Genomic DNA, 25,071 nt, shown 5'->3' with positions numbered 1-25,071 from the left:
TAGGAGAAATAGCCTACCTCTTCAACCAATCAGAATGAAGGATTGGTTGAAAATTTGCAATGCAAATTTTTTCTTTCTTCCGCCTAACAATTTGACATTTTCCTTCTGCAGCCTACCATTTTTGACAATGCAAAAGAGAAGATGGTTGCCAATCAAAGGAAGAAACTTTTCTTCCTTAATTTATGGGATGGACGCCACAAATTCATCCTCACATGAAGGTGCGGCTAATATACAAAATAAAGACTTAGATTGGTACCATCCATGGTTTCATCCACATCCGTGGCTACATCCTCATCTATGGCCATTCATTCATCCTCCAATGCCTGCTGCTGGTTTTCATCATAATTTTTTCTATCATCGTCTATGGCCATACATGTATCCACCTGTTCCATCTCCACCTAAAGGAGACAAAGGAGAGAAGAATTAACAATATCATTGATTGTTACGTTGGATTTATATCTTATTGATCACATATTCTTATTCTTTAAGATTCATTAAAATTCTAGCTGTAGTTATTTTAGTTTTAGTTTCTATCTATGAATTTCCAAGTAGTTTCTGTTCGTAGGTATCTTTGATTCAGCTTATCATGAAATAAAATTCAAACTTTTATTTTTATATGCAGTGTTCCTCCTATGTAGTTAGTTTAATGATTGTTCTCCAATTTCAAGTTTTGAATAACGATGGACAAGTAATATATAATCAGTCAATGATGGAAATAGTGCCTCTAAATTTCAAGTTTTGAATAACGATTCAGAAACAAATTCAATCTTTAGCACGCAGTTAGCTATATACAAAGAGGAGTTTCAATTCCAATCGCATATGCAACTAGGCACTAGCATTTTGCATTGCAGCCCCATATATATACGTACGTACGTTTCCAGAATTTACACAGCGTATAAAACAAAAGGACGCGAGCATACAGTTAAAACCTAATTGGTGAACAAACAATCAGACATACTCCATCAAACTTGATTAACTTCTAACTGGTATCCTGCTCTAATTGGGTAAAACACTTCCTTTTCTTTTTTTGTCAAATTAGTTACAGTAAATTTGTACTAAAAAAAGGTGCGACAAACTAGTAAAAACAGAGCATCCATGTTGACATGTCAAAAGACAATGAGGATAGTATCGTTATTCACTTATCACGGCAATGAAGCAAACAAAAGAATTCGCTTTAAATAGTCAAAAACTTAAGACATAAATAACAGTAAACAGTCAAAAACTTTTCATATTTAATATTTTTTTAAGGGTGTGTAAGAGGGAAATACTGTTGAGGTTTTTTGTTATTTAAGATGAAATAATCTTAAAATGAGGGTGAATGGGAAATGGAGGGAAAAATAAAATTTTTGAGTAAAATTTTAAGTTTCCCCCTCTTGACAATGAGACATTGTCCCATATTGAAAGAGGAAAATATTTTTGGTAGGTATATATATATAATTGCTCTTCTTGTAGCTCTTAAAGAGTTAAGAAGAAAGCAAGCCTCGCGCCGTCGTCGTCGTCGCTCGCTCGGCTTCGGATTCGGTCAAATGATTGATTGATTAATTTTTTGGACCAAATTTATTGCTTGCTCCACAAACAAGCTAGTGCATGCTCCACCATGGAGGGTGGAGGGTCGTTCATCTTCAAAGCTGACTGCTATAAATATGTGCAGCAGCTGTTGAAGAAACACACCAAACTGAAACGCTCAACTTTGGCTACACATTGCACTCCTTCCTCTCAGCATTTTCATATGATTTTCTGAGTTTCTACTCCTTTGTTCTGCATTGTTTTAACTTCAAACAAAGCAACTGTAAGTGTGATTTGCTACCGAACTTTGTGTTCGCTGAAACACTGGGGTTTGAAGTACCGCTACACCAGTGTGTGATTCGTTCTATCCTGGGAGGAAATAATCCATAACCTTGGGTACTAGGAGGGGATTAAATTCCTTAAGGAAACACTGTGAATTCAGTGGGCTCGAATTAATTATTGTTTCATTACGATAACTTATATTTCCCAGAATTATTATTTATAAATACAGTAATATTGGCGGGACTAACAATCTTAAGGAATTTAATATTTATTTCTGTATTTGTGTTATTCTTATTATTCTGCAAACTAAAACCTTTGTGGTTTTGTATACTCCCGTTTTGGAGAGTAAAGCCTTCGTGGCGTTTTGTTGGAGATTAAAATCTACATGATTTTTACTCCAGTTTGAAACGTTTATTAAACGTTTGTTTGTGTCATTCTTTTACAGAAAAAATGACGACTGGAAGCGAAAACCAAGTTGTTCCGACGGTGACTACCAACGCATCGACAAGCCGAACACAGGCGTTGGTACCGGCAGAAAAACCCGGAAAATTTTTCGGGATTGATTTCAAGCGCTGGCAGCAGAAGATGTTCTTCTACTTAACTACGTTATGTCTACAGAAGTTCATCAAGGAAGATGTTCCTGATCTGCCAGATAAAACTCCAGAGAATGAACGCTTTGTCGTGATTGAAGCGTGGAAGCATTCTAATTTTTTATGCAAGAATTATATTCTTAGTGGACTGGATGATAATCTGTATAATGTATACAATGGCGTGGAGACGTCAAAAGAATTGTGGAATGCGCTTGAAAAGAAATATAAAACTGAAGATGCCGGGATGAAGAAATTCGTTGCCGCAAAATATTTGGACTACAAAATGGTAGATAGCAAGTCTGTTATTACCCAAGTCCAGGAATTGCAAGTGATTATTCATGATCTACTTGCTGAAGGTCTTGTCATCAATGAAGCATTCTAAGTAGCAGCAATGATTGAGAAGTTGCCTCCGTTGTGGAAGGATTTCAAAAATTATTTGAAACACAAACGAAAGGAAATGTCCCTTGAAGATCTCATTGTTCGGTTGAGAATCGAAGAGGACAATAAAGCTACTGAAAGGAGAGGCCGTGGAAATTCAACAATAATGGGAGCAAATATTGTTGAAGATAACAAAAAGAGGAAGAAGGCTTCTGTTCCGAAATACAACCCAAGCAAGAAGCGGTTCAGTAAAAACTGCTACAACTGTGGAAAAATCGGACACAAATCTACGGAGTGTCGTGCTCCGAAGAAAGACAAGAAAAGGGGTCAAGCAAACATGGTAGTAAAGCATGATGATGTTGATAACTTGTGTGCCATGCTTTCTGAATGTAACTTGGTGAAAAATCCTAAACAGTGGTGGTTTGATTCTGGAGCCACTCGCCATGTTTGTGCAGTTAGAGAAGTTTTTGCTACTTATGCTCCTGCTGGACCCGGAGAGACAGTTTATATGGGAAATGCTTCAACAGCAAAAGTTGAAGGATATGGGAAGATATTTCTGAAAATGACTTCTGGCAAGGTCATGACTTTGAACAATGTCCTTCATGTTCCCGAAATGAGAAAGAATTTAGTCTCTACTGGACTTCTTGTTAAGCACGGTTTTAAGTGCGTTTTTGTGTCCAACAAGGTTGTCATAAGTAAGAATGAAATATTTGTAGGAAAAGGTTACCTCACCGAGGGCCTTTTCAATCTAAATGTAATGGTTGTGGAAAACAATAATAATATTTCAGCTTCTTCTTACTTACTTGAGTCAAATGATTTATGGCGTGTACGTTTGGGTCATGTCAATTATAAAACCTTGCGAAAAATGATTTACTTGGAAGTACTGCCTAAGTTTGAATGCGAAAAATCAAAATGTCAAACATGTGTGGAATCTAAGTATGTTAAACATCCTTATAAGTCAGTTGAAAGGAATTCAAATCCTTTAGACTTAATTCACACAGATATTTGTGATATGAAGTCAATACCATCTCGCGGTGGAAAGAAGTATTTCATAACTTTTATTGACGATAGTACTCGATATTGCTATATTTACTTACTGAATAGTAAAGATGAAGCAATAGACGCATTCAGGCAATACAAAAATGAAGTTGAAACGCAACTTAACAAGAAAGTAAAAATGATAAGTGATAGGGAGTGGTAAATATGAATCTCCTTTTGAAGAAATATGTTTAGAATATGGAATTATTCATCAAACAACAGCCCCTTACACGCCCCAATCTAATGGGATTGCGGAAAGAAAGAATCGCACATTAAAGGAGATGATGAATGCGTTGTTGATAAGTTCTGGTTTGCCACAGAACTTGTGGGGGGAAGCCATTCTTACGGCTAATCGAATATTAAATCGAGTGCCCCATAGCAAAACACAATCCATTCCATATGAAAAATGGAAAGGAAGGAAGCCCAACTTGAATTATTTTAAAGTGTGGGGGTGTTTGGCAAAAGTGCAAGTTCCTAAACCCAAAAGGGTAAAGATAGGACCGAAAACCGTTGATTGTGTTTTCATAGGATATGCGACAAATAGTAAAGCATATCGATTTCTGGTTCATAAATCAGAAAATCCCGACATTCATAATAATACGGTTATAGAATCAGATAATGCTGAGTTCTTTGAAAATATATATCCGTATAAAAAGGAATGTGAGTCGTTTGGTGAAGGATCTAAACGACCTCGGGAAGAAACAAAAGAAAGTACATGTAATCAGGAGGATCCAAGACGTAGTAAACGTCAAAGAACGTCTACTTCATTTGGACCAGATTTTGTGACTTTCTTATTGGAGAATGAGCCTCAAACATTTAAAGAAGCTATGACTTCTTCCGAATCATTGTTTTGGAAAGAGGCAGTCAATAGTGAAATAGAATCCATATTGAACAACCATACATGGGAATTGGTTGATCTTCCTCCTGGAAATAAACCTTTGGGTTCTAAATGGATTTTTAAGAGAAAAATCAAAGATGATGGATTTTTAAGAGAAAAATACATACTCTCCGGTTACAAGAATTACGTCCATACGGATGTTAGTAGTATTAGCTGCAGTGTATGGTCTTGAAAATTCATCAAATGGATGTTAAGACGACCTTCTTAAATGGAGAGTTGGAGGAAGAAATTTACATGGAACAACCTGAAGGGTTTGTGGTTTCAGGTAAAGAAAAGAAGGTATGTAGACTTGTTAAGTCTCTTTACGGACTAAAACAAGCACCCAACTAAGGGTGGCAAGTGGGCCGGGCCCGATCCTAAGTGGGCTTCGCGGGCCCGGTCCTAAATGGGCCGGTCCTATGCGGTCCGGTCCTAAACGATCCCGGGCTTCACGGGCTTATTGCTGGAACCGGCTCGGGACCGGGACCACGAACTAACGGTCCCGGGTTAAGTGGGCCGGTCCCGGGCCTAAACGGGCCCAACAGAAACTTTCTATTTTTAATTTTTTTTTATAGAAGTTAGAGAAAAAAATAGTAATAAAGATATATAAGCTATATTCGATTTATATACTATATATACATCTTAAAATATATATATACTATATTATATATACATAGTATACATCTTAAAATATACTATATATACATCTTAAGATATACTATATATATATATATATATATAGTATAGTATAGTAGATCTTAAGATATATATACATCTTAAGATATATAAGCTATATATATATATATATATAGTAAGATGTATATATAGTATATCTTAAGATGTATACTATCGAATATGACTTATAAACTATGTATATATATTATAGTATATATATAGTATATTATAGTATATATATACATCTTAAGATATATATAAGCTTATATATATACTATACTATACTATATATACATCTTAAGATATATAAGCTATATTCGATTTATATACTATATATACATCTTAAGATATATATATATATATATATATATATATATATATATATACACACACACTATACTATATATACATAGTATATAAGTCATATTCGATAGTATATATCTTAAGATATACTATATATACATCTTAAGATATATATATATACACACACTATACTATATATACATCTTATATATACACACACTATACTATATATACATAGTATATAAGTCATATTCGATAGTATACATCTTAAGATATAAATAATATATATAGTAAGATGTATATATATTATAATATAGTATAGTATATACTATATATACAACTTAAGATATATAAGCTATATTCGATATATTCGATATACATATATATATATATATAGATATATATACATCTTACTATATATAAGCTATATTCGATTTATATACTATATATACATCTTAAGATATACTATATATACCATTTAACAGGATCAAGTGGCGGGCGGTAATCCGCCATGCCTTCTCAATTAAATTAAAACAGAAATCACCGTTTGACCGGGAACTGGACTTGTTTCACACCTCACATCTGGCTTTTATATGCCTGGAAGGTTTCCACCAGTTAAAGATTTCTATTTTAACATATTTGAGAATTCTTAATCTAGCTAATTCAGTACCCTTATATTTAAAGACTGGCGGTAATCCGCACAATCAGTAAGGATAAGAATTGAAATATACTTGAATTTTATATATAGTTTAATGACTGTATGGAAGGTTAAAAACCTTTACTCAAGCAAGGGGTCTGTCATAATATAATACATACTTTTATTGAGCCCATGTGTCTAGCAGTTCTAACCGTGAAAGAAGATGCCCTTTTAACTCCTTTATCGGGCTGAGGTTCACGGCTGGCTAGACGGAGCCACTAAGGCAAAGCCAATAAGAGTAGTGTTATATCAGACTGTACCAACCATCTTGACACCAAGTCAAAACTCTATATATAAAACTCATTTATATTTTAATAGATGCCGTCGCTTTCATAGTGTATATAGGAGAGAAGTTAGATACTCAACATAGATATGAAGTCTCTTAGCCGGACATCGTCACGGCCAGAGAGGAGAGACTAGAAGAAAATCTAAACTAAGAAAGACAGAAGTATGTACCTTGTGGCCAAGAAGCAAGGCCCTGAAGATGAAGAACTGAAAACTTTTATTTATTTGTTCTTCTATTACAATCTACAAATTTCAAACTAACTCTTTACTTACACTTAGAGAGAGAGAGAGAGAGTTCTAGAGAGAGGGAGTCTTGACGTCTGCCCCGAAGATGAACGAATGACTTCTATAAATAGAAAAAGAAAAGGAATCTATGAACAGTAAAAGTGGGTCCCCGTGGGTCCCTGTAACAGTGTTTCTACTGTAGAAACAGTGTATTTACTGTTGATGAACAGTGTATCTACTGTTCGAGTGGGTCCGGCGGCTTCACTATGCTGTAGGTCCGGCGGCTTCACTGTTTGAGTGGGGTCCAGCTGTTTCACTGTGCTGGTTTCTTTTCCGCTTTTTTCAATTTGCGGATGAATTCTTCTGTATCATGTAAGTCTTCTTCAGATAATATCCTTTCTGCTTCAATGGGCTGAGAATCTTCAGCAATATCATCGTTGCTTGTTTCACTTTGCATTGACGTATCTGACTTTTCATATTGATTAATGGAAGACAGTAAATTTCTTTTAACCTCTTCCAAGTAACTGTTAATCATCTCTGTTTTATCTCCTTCTTGAAAGGAGATCCTTCTGGCAATATGCCTCACTGAACTGTCATCAATTACCTCTTTCTGAGGTTTACTGGAATATTCTTGGATCTTCATCTCGATTGAATCCAAGAGCTCTTGACCATATAAGGTCTTTGTTTTGGGATCCTTCTTCATTAACTTGTCCCAAAAATTGTTGTAAAAAGTCCTATATAAGCAGGGGACTTGTTCTTCAGTGAATCCGACTTCTGGATTCCATTTGTGTATCCAAGGGATAGAAAATTCCAGAAAGAAATATATTTGGTTAATTTTTTCTGGGTAGCAGATATGATCTGCGTGGTATAAATCGTTAATAAAAGGAGAAATTTTTATCCATTCTTTGTATAACATGAGAAATGGATCTGGTAAAATCTTTATTGTTGGACCGTGGTATGACCACCAGTTTAGAAACCAATTAGGAACAGTTGTTGCAAATATCTTTGCACATACTTTTATAAACCAAGTATGTTTGTGTCTATCATTATTGTAGTATAATACTTTATCAAAAGCTTGGATATAATCCCAATAAGTAAAATTCATTTTATTTTTGTTAAGGCTTATCTGCCTTTCCTTCATTGTGGATATACCCCAGTCTTCAACAGATATAATCTGTTTAATTATAATCTTCGAGAAGTTATAAACGTTCTCGTCTGTGCTATACCCAGAAAAGTGCTGAAAATCTGCACTTCCAGTACTGGTCAGTATCGTTTCATAGTAGGAACGGGTTTTGTATGACTCACCCGGATAATATAACCCATTTATCAAATACCTTTGGAATATCTTCCATGGTTCTTCTTTTCTCTGAATGTCAGAATTTTCTAAGAGAAATATCATTTCTCTTTTTGGCACTTTCTCGTATGACTTGATATCATCATTGTCATCTTTAGTAATGGAAGCAAAAGTATTACTTTGCTTAACAGAAGTATCTTTCTGTTTTTGAGCAGTCAAATATGCCTGCAAATGTGCGTATAACGGACTATCTTCTGGAATATCTTCCAGATGGACGGATGGTCCAATCGATGATTCTTCTCTGAGAGATATCCTCTCATTGACTAAACTCCTTCTTCCCATTTGTATAACTGGGGAGTTTGATGAGGATCCGTATGACGATCCCGAAGGTGATGACCTTCCTTTGGACTGTGGGGATGATCTTCCCCAACCTCTACCTCTTCCCCTACCCCAGGGGGTTCCATCCTGTAAATATTCACGAGATAAGAAATCTGGCAGAGAATTATCAATTCCCTTTTTATATTGTATTTCAAAATCAAAAGGGGCTAATTGAGCTTGCCATCTTGCAAATATCATTTTTGAGGCATCATGTTTAAAATCTTTATTAAACATATATTTAACAGATTGTGCGTCAGTTTTTATCAAAAACTTTTGATTGTATAAGTCGTCCTGAAATTTTAAAACACATTTTACTATGGTTAACATTTCATGTGCCACAGTAGCGTATTTTTTCTGGGCTTCAGACCATTTACCAGAATAAAATCTAATCAGATATTCATGTTTATCATTGGGATTTATCTGTTTTAATATCCCTCCATAACCAATATTAGACGCATCAGTCTCTATAATTTTTTGCCATGTAGGATTAGCAAGGGTTAAGCAAGGTAAAGATTTAACACGTTGTTTAATATTTTTTACCAAAGTAGTGTGACTATCAGTCCAAGAGCTTTTATAATTCTTTTTTAACCTATCATATAAGGGGGCTAAATCACGTGACAGATCTTTATAAAAAGGTGAAATATAATTTAAACTTCCCAAAAATCTTTGTAACTGAGTTCTATCAGTAATAACATCGGGAAATTTTGAGGCAAAATCAATCGATCGTTGAATAGGAGTAATCTTCCCCTGACAAATATAATGTCCTAGGAATCTAATGTTAGTTTGAAATAAGCTCATTTTTTGTTTTGAGATTACCAAACCATTTTGTATAACAATTCTTTTGAAAATATCTAAATGCTTAATATGCATTTCAAGTGTTTTGGAAAATACCAAAATGTCATCGATATATACAATGACGAAGTCTAGATAAGGGTTGAAAATATCATTCATAATTTTTTGGAATTCTGAAGGGGCATTTTTTAAACCAAAAGGCATAACATTCCATTCATATTGCCCAAATGGAACATTAAAAGCAGTTCTATAAGTATGCTCTTTAAATATTTGAATCTGCCAATAACCAGATTTTAAATCAAATTTTGAAAATATATTGGCGTCATATAATCTAGACAATAAATCTCTTTTATTAGGAATAGGATACCTAACCCATTTTAAATATTTATTCAAGGGCTTATAATTAATGACTAATCTAGGAACACCACGTTCCTTTTCAGCTGCGTTATTAACATAAAAAGCTGTACAAGACCAAGGAGATTTTGAGGGTTTTATCAAACCCTTTGATAGCAGACTATCAATCTCTTTTTTGCAAAATTCCACCAATTCTGCATTCATCTGACAAGGTCGAGATTTAGTAGGAATATCATCCTCAGTGAAATTATCTTCATATGGAAGAGTAACAATATGCTTTTTTCGATTCCAAAAAGCACTAGGATGCTCAGCACAAATATCAATAGCAATCTGCTCGGAAATCAATTTGATTTTTTCCTGTACTTTAGTAGAATTCAGAGTATCAAATATATTCATACTAAACATTTCTAATTGTAAAGAATCAACATGTTTTTGCTTCATATCAATTAAAGCATTAATATCTCTAGTTACTGGATCTGTAACAAAAGTATAACTTATCTCTTTATCCTTATAAGTAGCAGTAAAACCTTTCGAGTCTATGCTAGTAAAAGGATAAACGGCGTTAATAAACGGTGTTCCAAGTATAATTGGAGGGTATAACTGGTTTTTTACCAAGAAAAAGAAGTGAGGAATACAGACTTTATTCTGACAAATACCCGTATTAGGAAGTTTATACTTTATATCTAAAGCATGTCCGGATGCAGATCTAACCATATGAGTAGTTTTTTGAAAATATTTCGTAGGTACTAAACCTTCTTGAATGCAGCTAACATCTGCTCCACTATCAATCATGGCAATGTTTGTAATTGAGAAACTATTATCAATGAGAATAGTACATTTGATGTACCATTTATGAGCAGTAATAATTTGCATCATTCCTAGAAACATATCATGTTTAGGATTAAAATTAATAGGTTTTTCTTCAATATCATTTTCAAAAATACCTTTGTTTTTATCATTAGATTTCTCAGCTGGAGAATTGATTTTCTCAATCTGAGTAATCCTATGATCACAAATCATTTGATTTTGTTTAAGAGATTTGATCTCTCGTTTTAAGTTTTCAACTTCAATTTTTAAATCATCGAAAGAAGAATCTCTTGCTGGAGATGCATTTTTGTTTAACAAACGGTTATTAACCTCTAGTAAGGAATAAGGCGGGGAATATTCAAATTCTTTTTCAAAAGGTTTTGCAAAACCAGAACTTGAATTAGAACTTGAACTAGCAGCCAAATTAATAATTTTTTCACGAAGTTTTTCATCATTAACTTCTTTTAAAAGTTCTATTACATTATCAGAAGTAATAGTTTTCATGTTTAGGTCTTGAAACTGTGATTGTAATTTATAAAATTCATCATCACAAGTACATGTATCACCTTTGCAAGTTGTACAAGTATTATCAATATTTTTATCACTATCAGATAAATCAAGCAAATCAATTTCAGCTTCGGATTCTGATTCAGAATAATAATCAGATTCCGATCCAGAAGTATATAACAAACTATAAACCTTATCACGTAGTTCATCTTCTAGTCCTAAGGTTTTCAGCTTTTGAAGCTTACAATTTGGAGCTATATGGCCAAATTTACCACACTTATAACACTTAATGTCAGCAAGATCTCGCTTAGACCTATTTTTGGTAAATCTAGTAGACTTGCGATGTGCTTTCTTGGCTTCTCGTTCTTCTTTGGATCTATATCTAGATCTCTTTTTCCTATAAGGACTGTCTTGGTTGGGGTATCTATGATACTTATGTTTCTTTTTCCTATGAGTAGAAGTTTCGGGTAAACCGAACTGGGCGCAAAAGTCCCCTAACTGGTTTCTTTCTTTAAGCTTATCCATCTTAAGTTGTCTGGACAATCTTAATTCATTGCACAGGTTTAATCCTTCCTGTGTGCAAATTCCTATTAATTTACCATAGGTATAGTCTGCATAAGGAATTTCTCCATAACTACCTCTTAAAACCTTTCTAACTCTTTCGGCAAATAAAGAGGGAAGGCCATCTATGAACTTAGCTTTCCAATGTTCAAACTTATTTTCTGGTAGTTCCATCACTCTACTCATAAAGGTGTCTTTATACCACCTAAACTCACTTAAAGTCTTACATCTAAGGCTATTAAGGAGAGTACGAACAGTTTCATTTTGGTTGGTAAATCTACCATTGAAGTGTTCTAATATAGTAAGAATAAGGGTATAAACGGCATCTTCTCTATTTGCCACTAGGGCCATGCCTAAGTTATCAAGTCCTTCGTCAACGGCTTTAGCGTTAATAACCATTGCCCTTTCGTCGACAGACAAATAATTGTCCCACCAGCCACGAAGTTGGCCAGTAAAACCTGCAACAATCATTCTGCAAATATTCCTATCTGTATTTTTTACACTTTTACAGATAGTTGCATACATAAGCATTCTATGTACTAGAATAGTTAACTGCCTATCAGTCAAACCATCAAGATTCCATTCGTAAATTTCGGAACCACTGTAAGACGTATTAGTCTGATTCCAATCACGTTCCTCTATTAAAACATCTTGAGGAGTAGGACGATTGTAATAATAAGTCTGCATTCTAGGTTTATCAGCATATCTGCTATCTGCAAACTTATTATTCTTTTTGGGGTAACTTCTGAGTTTATTAAATTCTGACAAAACATCCTTTTTATAGTCAAAAGTAGAATCTAATTTATCAGCAAAATCATTTGATAAATCAATGGGTTTGATATTCAAACCGGATAACTTTTTATCAAGAAGTTCTTCTAAGTCTCCAAAAGATTTAAATTTAAAATCCTGAATATCAGGAGGTCTTTGAATATGAGTAACAACAATCTGAGGTTCTGATTTGCTTCCTGAAGAAGAGGCAATATCAGTCAAAGTCTTTTTCGTATTCATCTCCTTAATCAAGACTGTTAAATCATCAAGTTTTTTATTAAGAAAACTAACGTTTTCACCCAAAACTTTAACATATAAACTCAAATAATTATTTTGAGAAATTAATTTATTAATTTCTGCGATGCTGACTGCAGCAACATCTTCATCAATAAATTTTTGAAATGCAGTAAAAGTAATACCTGTATTATTAGGTAAAACAAAAGATGATTGAGGAGGGTAAATGGCTTTAGTAATATTGCCACTCCCGTCTTTATAAGATCTTTCCAAAACTTTTATAAAAAGTGGTAAATATGTGGTTATAAACCAAGGAACAAAATACATAATTTGATTATGTAAAGCACAAGTTTCATAAAACTCTTGTGAAATATTGTTTAAATCTTCCTTACTATAAGTATCAAAAAACCAAGTTTTAAACTGGTTCCATTTATCAGTAAAAAATTCTTTTTGAATATAACCTCTAGCTTGTGACCCTGGACTAAAATCAATTTGGTGTGGAATCATTAAGAATCATTGGGGTCAAAATCCATTTCGGACGCAGAAGGAATATCCTTATCAGAAATATTATCACTATCCTGAACAATATTTGTTTTGGGGTTAATCTTAACCCTTTCAACAGGTTTATCACCTACTTTAGTAGAAATTGTGTGTAAAGATGCAGCACGATTTCTAGCTGGTCCATAGACTGGTTCAACAGGAGAAATGTGTTGAATATCAGGCAACAGTCTACGACTAGTAAAGGAATGTCTGTTATAACTAGAATTAATAGTAGGCAACATTCTATTATTAGAAAATGACTGTCTACTATAAGTGGAACTATTATCGTCAAACTGAATGCAAATCCTACCATCCGGATTTTGAGTAATATGAGAATACTCAGTATTACTAACAGTATCAGTTATCTGACTGGGGGATATAACCGAATCCAAAGTCCATGTGGTTGGAAAATTAATTTCTTCCCACTTAATAGGTCTTCTCGTGGTGACCTTAGACTTTGCAAAATTCGTTTCCACTAGAATAGTCTGATCAGATGTATCATATAATTTACATCTGGGGTTTAACGTAGATAGTAATTTAAAATATATTCTATATGATAAACATATCAGTTCAGAACCAGGCGCATAATTATAACCATGCGTTTTCACATTTAATGTTAATGCATCAAGTATATTAACATCAGATAAAGATAATTGCAAATTGGGTTGAGTATTAAAATATACTGGGCCATAGGCGACAGTAGATTCAATAGAACCCATCAGAGACTGTCTAAAATTCAAATTTCTGGCATCTCTGAGAGCAGCCAAAAATGTCTCTGGTAACCCTTTAAGGGTATATATAGTATAGTATATATAGTATATCTTAAGATGTATATATAGTATAGTATATCTTAAGATATATATATAGTATATCGAATATAGTTTATATATATTAAATTGTATATATAGTATATATATACTATACTATACTATACTATACTATATATACATAGTATATAAGCCATATTCGATAGTATACATCTTAAGATATACTATATATACATGTATATCTACTATACTATACTATATATATATCTAGTATATCTAGTATACTTAGTATATCTTAAGATGTATATATAGTATAATATAGTATAAATATAAGCTTTTATATATATATATATATATATATATATATATATATAGAGTATAGTATAAGATAGATATAAAGTATAACTTTATTTCAGAAACATGTAAATAAAGTTTTCAGTTCTTTATCTTCAGGGCCTTGCATCTTGGCCAAAAGGTACATATTTCTTTCTTAGTTAGTTTTTCTTCTAGTCTCTCCTCTCTGGCCGTGACGATGTCCGACTAAGAGACTTCATATCTATGTTGAGTATCTAACTTCTCTCCTATATAAACCATGAAAGAGACGGCATCTATTTAAATATAAATGAACTTTATATATAGAGTTTTGACTTGGTGTCAGGATGGTTGGTACAGTCTAATATAACACTGATCTTATTGGCTTTGCCTTAGTGGCTTCGTCTAGCCAGCCGTGAACCTCAGCCCGATAAAGGAGTTAAAAGGGCATCTTCTTTCACGGTTAGAACTGCTAGACACATGGGCTCAATAAAAGTATGTATTATATTATGACATACCCCTTGCTTGAGTAAAGGTTTTTAACCTTCCATACAGTCATTAAACTATATATAAAATTCAAGTATATTTCAATTCTTATATCCTTACTGATTGTGCGTATTACCGCCAGTCTTTAAATATAAGGATACTGAATTAGCTAGATTAAGAATTCTCAAGTATGTTAAAATAGAAGTCTTTAACTGGTGGAAACCTTCCAGACATATAAATGTCAGATGAGAGGTGTGAAACAAGTCCGGTTCCCGGTCAAACGGTGATTTCTGTTTTAGTTTAATTGAGAAGGCATGGCGGATTACCGCCCGCCACTCGATTCTATTAAAATGGTATGAGAGCCTAGGTACTTTCATGGTATATATAAGATAGATATGAAATATTCGACATAGATATGTTTCTGAAATATAGATTTAGGAGAAACTAGTATGAAAAATACTAGGTTGGAAGAGGTAGATATACCTCAAAACCTTGATTTGTTAAACAAATGGACTATTCCTAAAGTCCCTATTAGAACAATCTATGATTATGGATGGTTTGATAAATTCTCTTCTAAACAACTTGTTAAAATAACTGAGCAATCTTTAGCTTTGAATTCGTCTGAACAGACTATTCGTTTGTTAAACAAGCATGATGTAGATGTTTATAAACACCAGTATAATTATTTGCATATTGGTATGATACAAATTGCTTTTAAGACATTAACCCTTAAAGGGTTACCAGAGACGTTTTTAGCCGCTCTTAGAGATGCTAGAAATCTGAATTTCAGACAGTCTCTAATGGGTTCTATTGAATCTACTGTTGCCTACGACCCAGTATATTTTAATACTCAACCCAATCTGCAATTATCTTTATCTGATGTTAATATACTTGATGCATTAACATTAAATGTAAAAATGCATGGTTATAATTATGCGCTTGGTTCTGAACTTATATGTTTATCGTATAGGATTTATTTCAAATTGCTATCTACATTAAACCCCAGATGTAAATTATATGATATATCTGATCAGACTAATTTAGTGAAAACGAATTTTGCAAAGTCTAAGGTCACCACGAGGAGACCTATTAAGTGGGAGGAAATTAATTTTCCAACTACATGGACTTTGGATTCGGTTATATCCCCCAGTCAGATAACTGATGCTGTCAGTAATACTGAGTATTCTCATATTACTCAAAATCCGGATGGTAAGATTTGCATTCAGTTTGACGATAATAGTTCCACTTATAATAGACAGTCATTTTCCACTAATAGACTGTTACCTACTATTAGTTCTAATTATAATAGACATTCCTTTACCAATCATAGACTGTTGCCTGATATTCAACATATTTCTCCTATTGAACCAGTCTATGGACCAGCTAGAAATCGTGCTGCATCTTTACACACAATTTCTACTAAAGTGGGTGATAAGCCAGTTGAAAGGGTTAAGATTAACCCCAAGACAAATATTGTTCAGGATAATGATAATATTCCTGATAAGGATATTCCTTCTGCGTCCGAGATGGATTTTGACCCAAATGATGTTTAAATGATTCCACACCAAATTGATTTTAGTCCAGGGTCACAAGCTAGAGGTTATATTCAAAAATAATTTTTCAGTGATAAATGGAACCGGTTTAAAACTTGGTTTTTTGATACTTATAGTAAAGAGGATTTGAACAATATTTCTAAAGAATTTTATGAAACTTGTGCTTTACATAATCAAATTATGTACTTTGTTCCTTGGTTTATAACCACATATTTATCACTTTTTATAAAAGTTTTAGAAAGATCTTATAAAGACGGGAGTGGCAATATTACTAAAGCCATTTACCCTCCTCAAACACCTTTTGTTTTACCTAATAATACAGGTATTACTTTTACTGCATTTCAAAAATTTATTGACGAAGATGTTGTTGCAGTCAGCATCGCAGAAATTAATAAATTAATTTCTCAAAATAATTATTTGAGCTTATATGTTAAGGTTTTGGGAGAACAGATTTGTTTTCTTGATAAAAAACTTGATGATTTAACAGTTTTGATAAAAGATATGAGTACTAGCATGAAAATAACTGATATTGCCTCTACTTCAGGAAGCAAATCAGGAGCTAAAATTGTTCTTACTCATATTCAAAGACCCCCTGAGATTCAGGATTTTAAATTTAAATCTTTTAATGATTTAGAAGAACTTCTTGATAAAAGGTTATCCGGTTTGAATATCAAACCTATTGATCTATCAAAAGATTTTGCTGATAAGTTAGATACTCAACATAGATATGAAGTCTCTTAGCCGGACATCGTCACGGCCAGAGAGGAGAGACTAGAAGAAAAACTAACTAAGAAAGAAATATGTACCTTCTAATCAGATATTCATGCTTATTATTGGGATTTATCTGTTTCAAAATTCCTCCGTAACCAATATTAGACGCATCAGTCTCTATAATCTTTTGCCATGCAGGATTAGCAAGGGTTAAGCAAGGTAAAGATTTAACACGTTGCTTAATATTTTTAACCAAAGTAGTATGACTATCAGTCCAAGAATTTTTATAATTCTTTTTTAGCCTATCATATAAGGGGGCTAAATCACGCGACAAATCTTTATAAAAAGGCAAAATATAATTTAAACTTCCCAAAAATCTTTGTAACTGAGTTCTATCAGTAATAACATCGGGAAATTTTGAAGCAAAATCAATCGATCTTTGAATAAGAGTAATCTTTCCTTGACAGATATAATGTCCTAAAAATCTAATGTTTGTTTGGAATAAACTCATTTTTTGTTTTGAGATAACCAAACCATTTTGTATAACAATTCTTTTAAAAATATCTAAATGCTTAATATGCATTTCAAGTATTTTGGAAAATACCAAAATGTCATCGATATAAACAATGATGTAATCTAGATAGGGGTTGAAAATATCATTCATAATTTTTTGGAATTCTGAAGGGGCATTCTTCAAACCAAAAGGCATAACATTCCATTCATATTGCCCAAATGGAACATTAAAAGCAGTTCTATAAGTATGCTCTTTAAATATTTGAATCTGCCAATATCCAGATTTTAAATCGAATTTTGAAAATATATTGGCATCATATAATCTAGACAATAAATCTCTTTTATTAGGAATAGGATACCTAACCCACTTCAAATATTTATTCAAGGGTTTATAATTAATGACTAATCTAGGAACACCACGTTCCTTTTCAGCTGCATTATTAACATAAAAAGCTGTGCAAGACCAAGGAGATTTTGAGGGTTTTATCAAACCCTTTTGTAGCAAGCTATCAATATCTTTTTTGCAAAATTCTACTAATTCTGCGTTCATCTGACAAGGTCGAGATTTAGTAGGAATATCATCCTCAGAGAAATTGTCTTCATATGGAAGAGTGACAATATGCTTTTTTCGATTCCAAAAAGCACTAGGATGCTCAGCACAAATATCAATAGCAATCTGCTCGGAAATCAATTTGATTTTTTCTTGTACTTTAGTAGAATTCAAAGTATCAAATATATTCATACTAAACAATTCTAATTGTAAAGAATCAACATGTTTTTGCTTCATATCAATTAAAGCATTAATATCTTTAGTTACTGGATCTGTAACAAAAGTATAACTTATTTCTTTATCCTTATAAGTAGCAGTAAAACCTTTCGAATCTATGCTAGTAAAAGGATAAATGGCGTTAATAAATGGTGTTCCAAGTATAATTGGAGGATATAACTGGTTTTTTACCAAGACAAAGAAGTGAGGAATACAGACTTTATTCTGACAAATACCCGTATTAGGAAGCTTATACTTTATATCTAAAGCATGTCCGGATGCAGATCTAACCATATGAGTAGTTTTTTGAAAATATTTTGTAGGTATTAAACCTTTTTGAATGCAGCTAACATCTGCTCCACTATCAATCATGGCAATGTTTGTAATTGAAAAACTAATATCAATGAGAATAGTACATTTGATATACCATTTATGAGCAGTAATAATTTGCATCATTCCCAAAAACATATCATGTTTAGGATTAAAACTAATAGGTTTTTCTTCAATATCATCATTACAAATACTTTTGTTTTTATCATTAGATTTCTCAGCTGGAGAATTGATTTTCTCAATCTGAGTAATCCTATGATCACAAATCATTTGAATTTGTTTAAGAGATTTGATCTCTCGTTTCAAGTTTTCAACTTCAATTTTTAAATCATCGAAAGAAGAATCTCTTGCTGGAGTTGCATTTTTGTTTAACAGACGGTTATTAACCTCTAGTAAAGAATAAGGGGGAGAATATTCAAATTCTTTTTCAAAAGATTTTACAAAACTAGAACTTGAATTAGAACCTGAAGTAGCAGCCAAATTAATAATTTTTTCACGAAGTTTTTCATCAGTAACTTCCTTTAAAAGTTCTATTACATTATCAGATGTAATAGTTTTCATGTTCAAATTTTTAAATTGTGATTGTAATTTATAAAATTCATCATCACAAGCACATGTATCACCTTTGCAAGTTGTACAAGTATTATCAACATTTTTATCACTATCAGATAAATCAAGTAAATCTATTTCAGCTTCGGATTCTGACTCAGAATAATAATCTGATTCTGATCCAGAAGTGTATAACGAACCATAAACCTTATCACGTATCTCATCGTCTAGTCCTAAGGTTTTCGGCTTTTGAAGCTTACAATTCGGAGCTATATGGCCAAATTTACCACACTTATAACACTTAATGTCAGCTAGATCTCTCTTAGACCTATTTTTGGTAAATCTAGTAGCCTTACGATGGGCTTTCTTAGCTTCTCGTTCTTCTTTGGATCTATATCTAGATCTCTTTCTCCTATAAGGACTGTCTTGGTTTGGGTATCTATGATACTTATGTTTCTTCTTCTTATGATTAGAAGTCTCGGGTAGACCGAACTGAGTAAAAAAATCTCCTAACTGGGATTTTTCCCTAAGCTTATCCATTTTAAGCTGTCTGGACAATCTTAATTCATTGCACAAGTTTAATCCTTCCTGTGTGCAAATTCCTATCAACTTACCATAGGTATAATCTCTGTATGGAATTTCACCATAACTACCTCTTAGAACCTTCTTAACTCTTTCAGCAAATAAGGAGGGAAGGCCATCTATAAACTTAGCTTTCCAATATTCAATCTTATTCTCTGGTAGTTCCATCACTCTACTCATAAAAGTGTCTTTATACCATCTAAACTCACCTAAGGTCTTACATCTAAGGCCATTAAGAAGAGTACGGACAGTCTCATTCTGATTGGTAAATCTACCATTAAAGTGTTCTAAAATAGTAAGAATAAGGGTATAAACGGCATCTTCTCTATTTGCCACTAGGGCCATGCCTAAGTTATCAATTCCTTCGTCAGTGGCTTGAGCATTAATAACCATTGCTCTTTCTTCGATAGTCAAATAATTGTCCCACCAACCACGAAGTTGGCTAGTAAAACCTGCAACAATCATCCTACAAATATTCCTATTTGTATTTTTTTACACTTTTACAGATAGTTGCATACATAAGCATTCTATGTACAAGAATAGTTAACTGCCTATCAGTCAAACTGTAATGACCCAACCGGTCATTTTAACTTTTAGAACCCCGTTTCCTAAAATAAAACGTTCCGTAGGTGCTTGTAATGATTTATGACTTGCGGGGATGGTTGGTTCGGGATTTGGAAGTGTTTGAGGTGAAACCGGAACACTTGATTCTTTAAGTTGGCCTTAAAGTTCTAAGTTTGACTTCGGTCAACGTTTTTAGAAAACGACCCCGGAATAAAATTTTGATGATTCCAACAGCTCCGTATGGTGATTTTGGACTTAGGAGCGTGATCGGAATTTTATTTGGAAGTCCGTAGTTAAATTAGGCTTGAAATGGCTAAAATAGGAATTTAAAGGTTGAAAGTTTGACCGGGGGTTGACTTTTTGATATCGGAGTCGGAATCCAATTCCGAAAATTTTCATAGCTCCGTTATGTAATTTATGACTTGTGTGTAAAATTTGAGGTCATTCGGAGTTGATTTGATAGGTTCCGACATTGAATGTAGAAGTAGAAAACTCCTAGTTTCATTAAGCTTGAATTAGGGTATGATTCATGGTTTAAGCGTTGTTTGATGTGATTTAGAGGTTCGACTAAGTTGGTATGATGTTTTAGGACTTGGTGGTGTATTTGGTTGAGGTCCCGAGGGCCTCGGGTGAGTTTCAGATGGTTAACATATCAGAATTTTGACTTAAAAAGCTGCTGCAATTTTTCCTCTTCTGTTGGGCATTCTGGACTGTCATCGAGCCCAGACCTCGAGTCCGGACCTCGAACCCAGGCATCGAACCCAGGCATCAAGCCAGAGTTGACGAGGCTCAGGCTCGAGCTTAGGTATCGAAGCCATGATCGAAGGCCCATCTCGAGGGCCATGATCGAAGGCAAAGCTCGAGGGATAGGATCGAGACCCAAGATCGAGGGTCGTAACCTTAGACTCAACTCGATGCCATGACCGAGATCCAGGCTCGAGCTGGTTGATCGAAGTCCAGTACGAGGGCCAGGATCGAAGGTCCAGTTCGATTCCATGATCGAGAGCAAGGCTCGAGGGTCACTATCGAAGGACCATGCTCGAGCCTGAGATCGAAGACAATCCTCGACGCCCTGATCGAAGGCACGAGCTCGATGCCGCGATCAAGGCCCTGTTCGAGGCCCTGTTCCGAACTGCTGGGCAGTTATAAAAACAGAGGACTTTCGTCCCATTTGCCATTTTTGGCGAACTTGAGCTTGAGCAGAGGCGATTTTTGGCAGATCTTCAAGGAAAAAATATTGGGGTAAGTGATTCTAACTTGGATTTGGCTTATGAACATAAATATATCATTGTTTTCACAATCTAATTAGTGTTTTGGGATTTAAATTTGGAAAAATTTAAAAATCTCATAGAAATGAAATTTTTAGATTTCGGTATCGATTCGGAGTCGGATTTGAGCGAAATTGGTATGGTTGGACTCGTAATTAAATGGGTTGTCGGATTTCATAACTTTCGCCGGATTCCGAGATGTGGCCCCCGCGGGCGAATTTTTAATTAATTTCGGGATTTTTATTAAAAATATAGTATTTCCTTATAGAAGTTATTCCCTACAATTTTTAGTGATTGTACTTAATTATTTTGGCTAGATTCGAGCCAGACAGAGTTGGATAATCGTGGAAAAGGCAAAATCTTGGATTAAATTGGAGCAAGACGAGGTAAGTCTCTTGTCTAATCTTGTGAGGGGGAAATTACCTCATAGGTGATTAAGATTAAATAATTGTTGCTAATTGTGGGGGCTACGTACGCACGAGGTGACGAGAGTCCGTGCGTAGCTACTATTAATGCTAAAGTCCGGGTAGTTTAGGACTCAAAGCATGTATTACTTGTGTAAATTGTATTCTTTGATTAATTAATATTAATTGATGTATATATATATAAATATATTGTGAATTGTTTGATAAAGATATTAAAGGATGAAAATCTCATAGGCTTGATTTCTTTTTAAATCAATTAATTGTCAAAAGAAATTGTTCTCCTCCCAAATTTATCATATAATAAACATACTGTCCTTCCGGAGGCATATAAGAAAATGTCCTCCTTTCTTGTGGAGCGGGCCGAACGCCTCGGCAGGATAGATGCATCTATGGAGCGCGCCGCACGTCCCTCGGTAGTGTACACGACACTCTGGATCGGACCGTACGTCCTCGGCAGAAATCGTGCTTAATAATAATAATTACATGATACTTAAATAATCTATTTCAGCTTGAGAAGCTAATTAATTATTTGGAAAATTTTTGAAATTTAATGAATTATTATTCTTGCTTGTTTATGGAGTTAATTGTTACTCCTGTAAATGAGATTTAATTGATAAATTGGAATTTAATTAATATATTAAAAATTGATACATTTGAAGGAATTTGATTATTTTCGCTGATTAAATAAATTCTGTAAATCACATTGATTTAAATATCCTAGTTTTATTTCAATTGTTATTGACCTATAGTGAGTGTCAAAGTCGGCCATCTCGTCTCTACCACTTTGAGATTAGGCTCGATACTTACTGAGTACACGTTGTTTACGTACTCATACTACACTTGCTGCACTTTTTGTGCAGGATCTGAGACAGGTACTAGTGGAGGACCTATCATCGCATACCCACGTCATCCAGAGGTATAGTGGTGAGCTGCCTTTCTGAGCTGTTCTGCAGCTACTAGTATCTCTTCTGATATTTATATTCTGTCTATTTTATTTCAGACAGTATTTGGAGTTTTGTATAATCTACTAGATGCTCTTTCACTTGTGACACCGGGTCTTGGCACACACATTGGTAGAAGTTGGTATTTTATTATTTTATTGGAATAAAAGTTTAATCAATGTATGCTTAATTTATTAGTTGGCTTGCCTAGCCGTAATGTTGGGCGCCATCACGACCTACAGGTGAAATTGGGTCGTGACACAAACCATCAAGATTCCATTCATAAATTTTGGAACCACTGTAAGACGTATTAGACTGATTCCAATCACGTTCCTCTATTAGAACATCTTGAGGAGTAGGACGATTGTAATAATAAGTTTGCATTCTGGGTTTATCAGCGTATCTGTTATCCGCAAACTTACTATTCTTTTTGGGGTAACTTCTGAGTTTATTAAACTCTGACAAAACATCCTTTTTATAGTCAAAAGTAGTATCTAATTTATCAGCAAAATCTTTTGATAGATCAATAGGTTTGATATTCAAACCGGATAACTTTTTATCAAGAAGTTCTTCTAAATCATTAAAAGATTTAAATTTAAAATCCTGAATCTCAGGGGGTCTTTGAATATGAGTAAGAATAATTTGAGCTCCTGATTTGCTTCCTGAAGTAGAGGCAATATCAGTTATTTTCTTACTAGTACTCATATCTTTTATCAAAACTGTTAAATCATCAAGTTTTTTATCAAGAAAACTAATCTGTTCTCCCAAAACCTTAACATATAAGCTCAAATAATTATTTTGAGAAATTAACTTATTAATTTCTGCAATGTTGACTGTAGCAACATCTTCATCAATAAATTTTTGAAATGCAGTAAAAGTAATACCTGTATTATTAGGTAAAACAAAAGGTGCTTGAGGAGGGTAAATGGCTTTAGTAATATTGCCACTCCCGTCTTTATAAGATCTTTCTAAAGCTTTTATACAAAGTGGTAAATATGTGGTTATAAACCAAGGAACAAAGTACATAATTTGATTATGTAAAGCACAAGTTTCATAAAATTCTTGAGAAATATTGTTCAAATCCTCTTTACTATAAGTATCAAAAAACCAAGTTTTAAACCGGTTCCATTTATCACTGAAAAATTCTTTTTGAATATAACTTCTAGCTTGTGACCCTGGACTAAAATCAATTTGGTATGGAATCATTTAAACATCATTTGGGTCAAAATCCATCTCAGACGCAGAAGGAATATCCTTATCAGGAATATTATCATTATCCTGAACAATATTTGTCTTGGGGTTAATCTTAACCCTTTCAACTGGCTTATCACCCACTTTAGTAGAAATTGTATGTAAAGATGCAGCACGATTTCTAGCTGGTCCATAGACTGGTTCAACAGGAGAAATGTGTTGAATATCAGGCAACAGTCTATGATTGGTAAAGGAATGTCTATTATAAGTGGAACTATTATCGTCAAACTGAATGCAAGTCCTACTATCCGGATTTTGAGTAATATGAGAATACTCAGTATTACTGACAGCATCAGTTATCTGACTGGGGGATATAACCGAATCCAAAGTCCATGTAGTTGGAAAATTAATTTCCTCCCACTTAATAGGTCTCCTCGTGGTGACCTTAGACTTTGCAAAATTCGTTTCCACTAAAATAGTCTGATCAGATGTATCATATAATTTACATCTGAGGTTTAACGTAGATAGCAATTTGAAATAAATCCTATACGATAAACATATAAGTTCAAAACCAGGCGCATAATTATAACCATGCGTTTTCACATTTAATGTTAATGCATCAAGTATATTAACATCAGATAAAGATAATTGCAGATTGGGTTGAGTATTAAAATATACTGGACCTTAGGCAATAGTAGATTCAATAGAACCCATTAGAGACTGTCTGAAATTCAGATTTCTAGCATCTCTAAGAGCGGCTAAAAACGTCTCTGGTAACCCTTTAAGGGTTAATGGCTTAAAAGCAATTTGTACCATACCAATATGCAAATAATTATACTGGTATTTATAAACATCTACATCATGCTTGTTTAACAAACGAATAGTCTGTTCAGACGAATTCAAAGCTAAAGATTGCTCAGTTGTTTTAACAAGTTGTTTAGAAGAGAGTTTATCAAACCATCCATAATCATAGATTGTTCTAATAGGGACTTTAGGAATAGTCCATTTGTTTAACAAATCAA

At 33.7% G+C, this 25,071-nt stretch overlaps 1 protein-coding gene across 1 annotated transcript; it reads right to left on the bottom strand.

Moving 5' to 3' along the window:
* Positions 1 to 305: 305 nt before the first annotated feature.
* On the bottom strand, positions 306 to 23,380 carry LOC104114089 (uncharacterized; the record flags this gene model as incomplete). Its single annotated transcript, XM_070193768.1, has 6 exons — positions 306 to 398; positions 17,843 to 18,028; positions 18,668 to 18,848; positions 19,260 to 19,628; positions 19,689 to 20,112; positions 23,155 to 23,380. Coding segments are annotated over 6 exons (1,479 nt in total), but the record flags the coding sequence as incomplete, so codon positions are not given.
* Between the last annotated feature and the right edge of the window lie 1,691 nt (positions 23,381 to 25,071).

Source organism: Nicotiana tomentosiformis, chromosome 1 (assembly GCF_000390325.3).
Source record: "Nicotiana tomentosiformis chromosome 1, ASM39032v3, whole genome shotgun sequence".
Classification (NCBI taxonomy): Eukaryota; Viridiplantae; Streptophyta; class Magnoliopsida; order Solanales; family Solanaceae; genus Nicotiana; species Nicotiana tomentosiformis.
The sequence above is the reverse complement of the archived record's forward strand: the minus strand, read 5'-3'. Positions and strand labels throughout refer to the sequence as shown.